This window comes from Gallus gallus, chromosome 1 (genome assembly GCF_016699485.2).
Source record: "Gallus gallus isolate bGalGal1 chromosome 1, bGalGal1.mat.broiler.GRCg7b, whole genome shotgun sequence".
NCBI classification, from domain to species: domain Eukaryota; kingdom Metazoa; phylum Chordata; class Aves; order Galliformes; family Phasianidae; genus Gallus; species Gallus gallus.
Window position 1 is genome coordinate 66,879,160 of NC_052532.1, and position 11,051 is coordinate 66,890,210.

Consider the following 11,051-nt stretch of genomic DNA (forward strand, 5'->3'; position numbering starts at 1 on the left):
GTGGGACATCATAAAACAGGGGGCATTACTTTCTGAGCAGTCCTCATATAACATATTGAATCATATTGATCCTATTTTATGACAACATATAATGATCAGTCTGACATTTTCCACAGTAAATATAATTTGACTATCACTCTTTTTCCTTCTCTGGAAAACTAATAAATGATGACATGCACTTTTGATGACACTGCATTTCTGTTATTTATCAAATGACCTCTAATATTTCAGTTGCCTTTATCAGCTAACTTGAAAAATCGATATCTGTGAGAGATTCCAAGATGCACAGCAAACTATATAAGCATGAGGTTTGTATTGCTCGTCTCAATTTGTTACTTCAAGCCATCTGACCTGGAGGTTACTCTTAAACCCTCTCGTCATTTCACTGCTATCTGATTTGCAGGAATCGAAGGCTTAAGCAAACATGTCCAACCTCAGTGAGGCAGAACTCATTCACAAGTTTAAGGGGATTTCCTTTACCACCAGGTCTTCTCCAGAGCTTTTAAATTCCTTGGATACTTTTGATGCTAGAGAAGACGATGTCCTTCTGGTTTCCTACCCCAAATCTGGTAAGTTCTACTACTATATGTTAACTGCAAGATGTGTAAATAGTTCGTTTCGTGTTCTCTGCTTAACGTACTTGTGAAATGTCTGTATAAAAGAAACAGGGAAGGATGTTTGAATATGTGGGTATGTTATTCTCTCAGTCAGTGCTAAAATAACAAAACAAGCAAATAAAAAAAAACAAAAAAAAAACAAAAAACAAAGTAAGTGTAACAACAAAAAAACCCACTATTTGTTTAAATAAATTTTGGTTCTGTAATACAAAATACTGTCAGGTGGTCTATATATTCAGAAGCAAATAGATATTTGTTTCTTGTAAGCAAAATCTATACTTGAAGGATTTTCCTGAAGACTTTCTTCATTTAATTATGAGCAAGTGAAGAGGTTTATTAAGTCATGTGTATGGCTCTGGTCTGTAGATATTTCTTTTTCCTTCTCTCTCCAGCTCTCTCACATGCAGAAACTCACACCAGGGTGTAAGCTCAATTAGTTATTTTCCCAATAGCCACAGTTACTATAAAGATTCCTTTCCTCGCTCCCTAAAAAACAAATTATTTTAAAATAAACAATAGTAATAATATAATCACCTCAGCTAACAAGCAATCTGAATTTTATTCCATGTATCTAATGAGTTTGTTTTGATACAAATATCAATGCTTTTCACAGAGTTTGTAATTCAGCCACAACAATAATTTTTCCAGCATCTATAGATCTAGAGTCAATAGGAGTACTCAATTATACAGTTTCTTGACTCTTCGGGTTTAGCAAGCTGTTCTCACATGCAGACTGCACGTTCCATATATTTTCACATTAACAAATCTTCCTTCCTTTCTCTCCTTCTTTCTTTTTTTTCCTTAAAACTAATTTTCTGAAGGCACTCACTGGCTTGCAGGAGTCATAACAAAGCTTTACAATACTCCAGTTACATTAACAACTCCCATTGAACTTGGAGACATGTCCAAACTGGAGGAACTGAATCAACTGTCATCAAAGAGAATCATCCCAACACACTTAGACTACAACATGTTGCCTCAACATTTTAAGAATAAAAAATGCAAGGTAAGTCAAAAAGTTATAAAAGCTGTAAGATACGTTAAAGGTCTGTTAGGCATCTATTCTGTCTAGTTGATCCTTAAAAACTTTAAAATGACTTACAGTTTCCAGAAGTGGTTTGCTGTGTACATGAGAGGCTCACAAAAATGAACTTCTGGGCCGCAGATTTTATGTCAGAAGTTTTAAGTTTCAGGATTATCCAAATCCAGACTTTTGGGACAAGTCTAATTTCAATGAAAGGCAAAAATTGACATCTTGCAGCTGTTCTGTGAATGTGAAGAAGTGAATGGTTTTATATGTTAGGTATGGGAGTTAGTTTAACTCAGGAGTTAAAATAAAACAGTCTCTTTCATAAAGCATAATCATTACCCATCTGTAGGAAACATACCTTTGTCTACAAGATAGTGTTTGCTAACCACTGCTTACTTCTGCTTCAACGGGAACAAATACATTTCTATCTTAATGACACAGTCATTAAGGATGGACAAATCCTGAAGGAAAGAGTTTTGACGCTGGAACTGCATGTGAAAATGCCACATTTGTGCACACAGCTCCTACAAAATAAAGAAAGAACATCATCATTAATAAACATATTTTCTTCATTTACAGATGATCTATATCAGCAGAAATCCAAAAGATACTGCCGTTTCCATGTATCATTATTACCGAGAGAATCCAAACCTTCCCACTGTAGATACCTGGACTGCTTTCCTTGACTTGTTCTTAGAAGGAGATGGTAAGGATAGGTGTTACGTTTTCTTCCTTCAGCTTATGTTATTATTGTTAATATAATATTATTATTCTGAACAGAAACAGTTAAGAAATATTAATTAAGTGAAAACTTCTTGCTGAACTCGTAATTCACACATCCTTAGATTTATTATTTTTCCAAGATAAATTCTAATGCTAAACTAAGAACAAGTAATAGGATGCTGTCTTCAGCCTTACAAGGATGTATTTTGATAGGTGGCTGCAGGCTGGTGGGGTAGACACCGTTTGAAGATGCCCAGAGGGCAATATATGGCTTAGTGTCCTGCAGAAGTGCAGGTGGCACACACGGAGGTTGTGTCCAGGCTGCTCAGAGAGCCACGTTTACAAGCTTAGTGCCTTCTCTAATCTTGAAGGTGGTCTTGGGTGATCCTTCAAAGGGAGTCTAGACGCTTTCATAAGCACCTCTGAACACACTCTGCCTGATATGCTGTCTTAGCCCTGGGGTCCAGAGACCAAGGACATGAGTGAGATTTGTGTGAGTGGCAGCAGTGGCAAGGAAGCTGACAACAGGACCGTGTTCTGCTTATCCACTCCCATTTTTAGTGTTTTATTACTCCTTTGAGGACATGTGTTCCTATTATACACCCACAGCGATGATAACAGCAACAATGATAGACGAGATTGAAAAATATCAAAGCAAAGTGCCAGTGCAGTCCTTGTCAGCTTATATCAAGGCTCCAGAAGTCAATCTGTATTTTCTACTGATTTGTAGATTCCGTATTCTTTGTTCAGAGCAGCCCTAAGACACATGTTTTGGTGATGTGCAGGATCTTTGCTTGTTTAGTAACACCCCTGAGCATCAATTAGTAAAAAAAGAAAAGAGGATAGTACCAAATTTTAAAAGCATCTCCCATTTTCTGTAAATCAGTAGTCTTCTGCTGTTTTCAGTATGTTTATGCATGGCATAAAAAGATAACTATGTTGGTTACAACATAAATTTACGTAAGAGGTGATACTGGGAGAGAGATTGTCGCTTTTGCTCTTAATAGAAACATATGAAGATCATGATGCTTGGCTCAGATCCTGCACTATACTTGCAAAGTTAAATCTCAGTTGAGAACAACAATGAGGACACCCAGAGATAAGTGATGCTGTCTCCAAAACTGTTTGCTGTACCCCCAGAGCCAAAAGGGTCCCTGACTTTCACATACTGGAAGCAGGATGGCTCACCCTTATAGCATGAACACAGAGTAATAGCTCAAGGACAGCAGAGACAATAGTGGTCTCATAGTCTAAGAGTTTACAGGACCTAAACGTCATCATCATTCCTTTTTTTTTTTTTTTTAATAGGCAAACTTGGTTTCTTTGTATACTTGTCTTGATAAATAGGTTACCACCCTGATAGAAACAGAAAGGAAAAGCAGCAGATACTCCAAATCTATGTGTAGACTCTGTGACTTTGGAAACCTGCCCATTTCTTAGGACTGGGCACTTGCACAGATGTGGGCTAAGGGGAAGCAGGTGCATTTGTTGGGCACATTCCCAGTGGGGTTTAGCAGGCTTCAATTGCACACTGTGGTGCACACGTGCTCTGCCATTAAACAGGATTTTCCTGCAGCAGGTGGATACAGGCTGGAGCATTCAGCAAAATACCTAAATATGTCTCAAGGTTTGCAAACAAAATGATGTCCTTTATGATACTTAAATATTCTATTTTCATGGTAAAAGTATAATGCAAGGTCGCAGTTCATAATTCTTCTGTCCATGAAGTTCTCATTATCCTGGAGGAGGCTTTCAGCTCATTTGTCAATGTAGTCAGTCTTATCTTTGAACCAGAAGAGTCAAAACTGCCGTTGGATTTATTTTTACTATGGCACCATATTCCATAATAATCTGTAACTTTGATATTAAATAATAATAATAAAATAAAATAAAAATCCAACAGGAATGGTAATTTCTTTGGGCTGTAAATTTGAATCACTTCATGAAAAGAATTCAATCAGATTTAGAGGAACATAGGGTATATGCCAAGAAGGAACCAATCCCCTGAAAATCTGTGAGATATGGAGTTATTTTTTAATCAAGTACACATGAACCAATATGGGTTTTCTTTTCAGTTGTCTGTGGATCCTGGTTTGATCATTTCCTAAGTTGGGAAGAACACAAAAATGACAAAAATATACTGTTTTTGTTCTATGAAGACATGAAAAAGGTAAATATGCTCTCTGTTCCTGTTTCAGAATGCATTGCCAATAAATGGAAATGATTAAAATACCAAGGAGCAAATTCTAATGAAAATAATAATTTCCATGTCAAAGGAAAGTCTGATTATCACCTCAGAAATATAAAAACTTTATTCTTCCTGTATCTCAGAATCTCTCTAAGATTGTGAAGGAAATCAGCATATTCCTGGGTATAAGCATCAGTGATGAAGATATCCAAGATATCTGCAAGAAATCATCCTTCTCAGAGATGAAAAAGGACACAGAAAAAGAAAACAGTGATCCCAGTCACACTGTCTGTGCCCTGACATCCAACAGGAACCTAATTTTCCGAAAAGGTAAGTTTATAGTCCTGACTTAATACAGAATCATCAACTGGGACCTATCCAACAGAAGCCCAGATAGATTTTAAGACATTTTGAGTCACTCCCAGGAAACAGCAATTGGATTCTCCAATTTGAAGCCTTTTTAAAAAGCATTCTCTAAGTTCTTCAGTTGCAAATGCACGCTTACGCTAGAGAAACATGGAAGGGGTTCTTAAGAGTTTGTTCTACATGAGCTTTGGAGCTTAAAGGAAAGTTCACAGAGTATTACCCTTTATCTGCATTTTTGTATTTAAAGTTTACCCTCAGTCTCTCACAAGCCTCTATGTGTCTCCTCTCGAATTACCAGTGAAGGTCACTTGGTTTGCTAGAATGGGAAAGGTGCATTTCTTAGCAAGGAGTCTGCTGGTAGGCTTTATCCTCTGTACTCCTTGTTATCTCACCGAAATGTTCCCAAAAAAGAAATATGCAGACAATGACAACAAAAGAATGAATGACTCAAATCATCCTGTGACCTAACAGATCACCTTAAGGTCTTGGCCAAATTGGGATCTGCAGTAAAATCTTCAGCAGTTTGTAGCTCATATGTGACTTAAAAATATGCAGAGGAGCTTTTTTCTTGCTACTGAGTTTATATGCTGAAAAGGATGAGATGAATTTCAGCCAGCAACCATTTGCCTCTACTGAAAGAGCCCAGATAGAGACCTTTAACAGCAAACATCAAAGATGAGGCAAGATGCCTCTCTGCTGAGATAAGCAAGAGCTCTATTTCCATCTTGAAAACCTGTTAATCTTCATTGTGTCACTTAGTACTGCTGGCACCACCAGGTGACACATTATGAGAAACAAGCCTTAGGGCTTAATATGGATGATGATTCAGCTTCTCACATCAAAGTCTCATCAAAACAATAAAATAATTACTCATAATCGTGACCTACCATGACCCATCACAGAGACTATGGTTGGTAACACAATAACAATTTGTGCCAACCGCAGCATTAATAAAACTGGTCTGCCTTTGATTTGTTTCATTGCTATATATTGCCAGACTCACTGTTCTTTTTCTGTCCCTGCTCTTCCAGGTACCGTTGGCGACTGGAAGAACCATTTCACTCCAAAACAGAACTTACGGTTTGACGAAGTATTCAGTGAGAAAATGAAACTCAGCAAAATGGCAAAATATCTCACCTATGAATTCTAAATTCATGGGAAGAACAACACCAAAATGCAGATAGGGCAATTGTTGGGAAGATCTGGATGAGAGCTAAGAGAAGTTTAAATAAAAACAGCTGCTGTTGGAACTGATGTCATGAAGACAGTAGAAGCACTGACCACATTCATTTACCTTGTTTACATAAATTTATCTTATCTATCAGCCTTACTTTTCACATAGTCAAACAATAGAAATGTGGAGAAGGCTTGTAAAATGGAGATTTGGGGACAGGAAAATTCTGGCACAATGCTGGAACTGAACTCAATCAGAGGGCAGATTTACATGGTTTTATAGCCATGTGTCATACCCATTTTTTTTTACAAGTAAATCTACTTCAACACTTATTTATTTTTTTTGCTTTAGGTGTATACAAATGGACTTCTTGGATCTGGTTTAAAAATCTTACCTAAATATTAAGAAAAAAAAAATCCTGTAATAATCTGCATGTCTAAAAACAGACCATAAAAAATGACCGTTTAACCCTTAGACTCAACCCCTTCCTCATCTACTGTGATTTGGAAAGTGCCTGTTTTATCAGACTTTGTTATTGATGCTGGAATTGAAAAACGTAGCAGTACATTGGAAGATTTGCAGTTAAGTGTGTATGTAAAATTTTGTTTTGTTTTGTTTGATTTGCTTGTTGTTTTTTTTTTATAACTGTATGTGCTTCTCTGTTGTAACTTATTTCTGTATTAGATATTGTATAATGTCTGTATTTTAAATGAAACTGATATAAATCATGCAGATTTCAGCACTATACGTTTTTTTTTCATTCTACTTTCTTCTTATAAAATGCCTATTTCCAGTGTTTTAATGAAACCATTTTATTTCACAGCCCTTATTCAGTAGAATACAATAGTTTCACTGTGGCAAACAGAGCAGTACATGGAGTCACTTCAAAGCAAACAAGACATGTTTACCCTGCCCTGATAAGACAGGTATTCTAAGAACCACCTGTCTGTGTTCATATCTAGGGACTATTCTAGGAACAGAGTGAAGACATTTCTTCTCATTTACTGAATGATGTGGTTTTTGCCTGCACCTTCAATTTGCTTTGCAGGCTAGCATTAAGTACTCTGCTCCCTAACCAGTTCTCCCCAACCACGTAATTCCCAGCAAAAACTGTCTGAAAAGAAACTCGTGCAGACAAGCACTGTTACATTGCTCTGATTCCTCTGTGCTTTGCTCATCCTTTGGGTGAGCTGTTTCTGAAAAGTTGTGGTAAGACCTTATTGATAGTGAACAATTTGAATTCATGCTTTCTCTAGACACACAGCTCTTTCAATTCACACCTTGCTTGCAGAAGATAACACCAATACTGACTGGTGTGCATCTGCATGAATGATACAGGTAGTTACAAGCTGAGGACATAAGCGAGAGGTAAGTCCATTTAGCAACACTCCATTTCCCTATACGAGTTCAATCCAATTCAAGGCAGATGCTGCTCTGAGCACTGTTTTCTGCTAAGCACCCATTTGGAAACCAGAAGCTTGTTTGTGTTGCTTTGCTCCTCTGATACTAAAATCTCTCTCTTTTTAAAATGTCATGAACAATTATTATCCTTGGATGCCTTTCAGGTGTCCTTCTTCCACTATTAATATCAGCTAACGTAGATGTGTTTATTAACTGAGTATGGCAGTGATTCTAAAGGTCACACAGCATTTGAGGAAAGGGAATAACAATGTTAGTAGGACTTCTGAGACACAGACAAAGGCCCACAGAAGCCTTTCCCCCATCTGAATTCGAGATTTACTTGAAAAGGAGAAATACAGAAATCCAAACATCACCTCACACAATTAACTGAAGGGAGGGAAAGCAACAGAGAAGTGAAGGAAGGCTTTTGATGTGGGCTGGCAGAATGAGGCAGCAGGAGGCACACTGATTTGAATAGCTTTACATAGCATTCATGCATGTGCTCACAGTGCCATACTGTGTAGAAAGGGACAGGGTATGGACATGATATCTGGATTAGAGAGAGGGTTAAAGCATATGGCCCTGAACTGGCTGAAGGGATGCCATTATATAAAGCAATGAGCAGTTTCCCTGCTGCCTGATCTCCAGCATTGCATTTCAGAGCTAACTGGACATTTAAAATAAAGTTTCTTTCAGAAATACCTTGTAATTCTATAGCACTTTTCATTTCCAGGTGCTTTAAACACGGCTTTACTCAAGTCAGAGAATGCAGCCAGTATTGACAAGAGTAGAGCAGCTGGCTGGCTATGAATGAGAAAGCAAGCTGCTTGTGCAAGTAAAACTCCTGCTAGCAGGTCAGTCCAAGGCATAACAGGCTGCACCATGCAGTGCAATGAAGTTGGCCTATGTCAGATCCAGGAAGCTGGACTGGGCACTCTCTGAAGGATGGGGGTATGTGATGGCAGCTGCTGGCAGCCAGAGCATCCCAGCAGTTGTTATGTCTACCATTTCTTTCATCTTCTTTCCTTTGCTCTTCCTACTGTTATTCCCACTCTTCTTCTGATGGCTGTAACATTCCATCACCAATTTAAGCTGAATTTTTCAAGGAATTGTCAATCTACTTCCATGTGTCATTTTGGTCAGCTGTGAAGATGTTCTAAAATCTTCAAAACTTCCATAGTAAGACACTGTAAATTTTTTCTTCCTTTTCTGTTTTTCTTTTTCTTTTCTTTTTTTCCTATAGCATTTAGAACTTTTTGGAGAGGGAGAGAGAGAGAAATAGAAAAATACTGCTCCAAAATGTACCTAGACCACAGTAACTCTAGATGTGGGAGAAACAAGGACCTGTGAAATCTCTATTACGATGGTTGCAATACAGTTTTCCTATTTGGGTAATATATTTCAGCAGAGAAAGGGTTCTTCTCAAGATTGATTTAATTTGTGAGGACAGCATTAAAAATGTATGCCATCAGAGCCAAGAAGTGAGGACTGTACCTGCTTTTATCAAAGTTAGCTTGCTCTGCTTGCTACCCAGCCTTACCTGGCCTTTGTGTCAGATGAAAACAAGAGCAAGACCACTTGAATGGCTAATGAGAGGGAGAGCAACACACAGATTTCAGGCCTTGCTCTGAGGACTTTTTCCCTCCAAACATCATTCAATTATCTTTCAAAGTAGTTCTCAAAAGAGAGGAGAGAAAGTAAACATCCTAGCAACCTGACTTTAAGTCACAGTAGCTCTGCTACAAAGAATTCAATGCCTAAAACAGTTTCTGGGAAGAAGACAACAGCAGGTGAAAAACCTCTTGGAACAGCCTCAGAAATACCTTGTACAAGAGTCAAATCTGAAGAAGACAAGGAGAGAGATGAAGAGAAAGCAGGAGAGGGTAAGAATCTGAACCAGTTCCAGTAATCTTTGAAGCCAGAAGCCACAGCGAAGTAGAGAAGGGCTGGAGATCATAGAATCATAGAATGGTTTAGGTTGGAAAGGACATTTAAGACCATCTCGTTCCAACCCCCCACTACAGGGAGGGACACCTTCCTCCTGACCAGGTTGCTCAAAGTCCCATCCAGCCTGGCCTTGAATGCCTCCAGGGAGGGGACATTCACAACCCGAGTAACTTGATTCGGTGTCTCCCCACCATCCCAGTAAAGAATTTCTCCTTAATATCTAGTCTAAATCTACCTTCTTCCAATTTAAAACCATTTCCCCTTGTCCTGTTGCTACATACCCCCATAAAAAGTCCTTCCCCAGCTTTCCTGTAGGCCCCCTTCAGGTACTGGAAGGCCGCTATCAGGTCTCCTTGGAGCCTTCTCTTCTCCAGGCTGAAGAGCTCCAGCTCTCTCAGCCTGTACTCGTAGAGGAGGTGCTCCAGCCCTCTGATCATCTTTGTGACCCTCCTCTGGACCCATTCCAACAGCTCCATGTCCTTCTTGTGTTGAAGGCCCCAGAACTGGAGCAGAGGGGCAGAATCCCCTCCCTCGACCTGCTGGTCACACTTCTCTTGATGCAACCCAGGATATGGTTGGTCTTCTGGGCTGCAAGCACACAATGCCGGCACAATTTAGGAGTGTCATCAGCTGACACTCCTAAATCCTTCTCTTCAGGGCTCCTCTCAAGCCATTCTCTGCGCAACCTATATCTGTGCTTGGGATTGTCCTGACCCAGTTGAAGGACCTTGCACTCAGTGGGTGCATGCACCAGGTTTAGACAAGGCAGAGATGCTCAGGGGATCAAAACAAGGGCGTACTTGTGCCCATTTGTTATCTAGAAAAGTAAGCATGGTGGACAATGAGGAGTTTTCATGGGATTTTCCTCAAAATCAACAGGTAGATGAGAGAGAAGATATAGACACAAATCATGAAAAGCCAAGGACAACTCTGGCTGTGAAGGCTACTGGGGACAAGAAGGGAGGGAATCAAGCCTTGCAGAAAGGGCCAAGAGTGGGGATGAAGGTGCTTGCTGAAAGAAGACATTCAGAGAGGGAAGAAAGGCCATGGCCACGTCACTTCCACCAGTTCCAGCCTCGCGGGTGACCACAGACAGCTTTCTTTCTTGACGCAACCAACAACTACGTGAGAGAATTCTGCAGTAACTTTCCTAGCGGCTTTGGTAGAAGACAGTCCTCATTTTTTTCCCTAGCCCTGCGTGCTCCAGCGGACAGGCCGTACCGCGGCACTGTGACTGGGCGGGCGGTGCGGGAGGCCGCTGGGAACCGGCGGTGCATGAGGGAGCGGCGGCACCTTGTGGCCCGGAGTGCACCGACAGCTGCTCGAGGGAAAGCCACAAAGACGGGAAAGCGCGATTTACACTGCCGTGCCGCTTTTGGGGCTTAACTGATCCTACAGGCCCGCGCTAAATGGAGAAATGGCCTTCTTGGAAACCGCCTGCAGCCCCTGAGTGCCAGGCAAGTTTCTGCTCCAGCACGGGCTCTGCAGCCGTCTATCCAGCAAACTCTGCTGGCAGGAAGGGACGCAGCGTTTGTTCTTCACTGACATCTATCGACTGCAGCGACGTAGTTGCAAACCCCTGCACCAGGATGGGACTTCGTTTCC

The 11,051-nt window shown here is 40.1% G+C and overlaps 1 protein-coding gene and 1 long non-coding RNA gene across 2 annotated transcripts; one reads left to right on the forward strand and one right to left on the reverse strand.

The window, feature by feature from the left end:
• Positions 1 to 323: 323 nt before the first annotated feature.
• Positions 324 to 6,843, forward strand: LOC427933 (sulfotransferase 6B1-like). Its single transcript, XM_425505.7, has 6 exons — positions 324 to 569; positions 1,439 to 1,623; positions 2,227 to 2,353; positions 4,446 to 4,540; positions 4,702 to 4,888; positions 5,956 to 6,843. Exons 1-6 carry the CDS (start codon positions 425 to 427, stop codon positions 6,072 to 6,074), a joined length of 858 nt encoding a protein of 285 aa, XP_425505.4. The 5' UTR covers positions 324 to 424; the 3' UTR covers positions 6,075 to 6,843.
• On the reverse strand, positions 1,447 to 2,608 carry LOC121108237. Its single transcript, XR_005842610.2, has 2 exons — positions 2,006 to 2,608; positions 1,447 to 1,883 (listed from the first exon to the last, which is right to left on the reverse strand). It is a non-coding gene; the product is annotated as an uncharacterized LOC121108237 (long non-coding RNA).
• Positions 6,844 to 11,051: the final 4,208 nt, after the last annotated feature.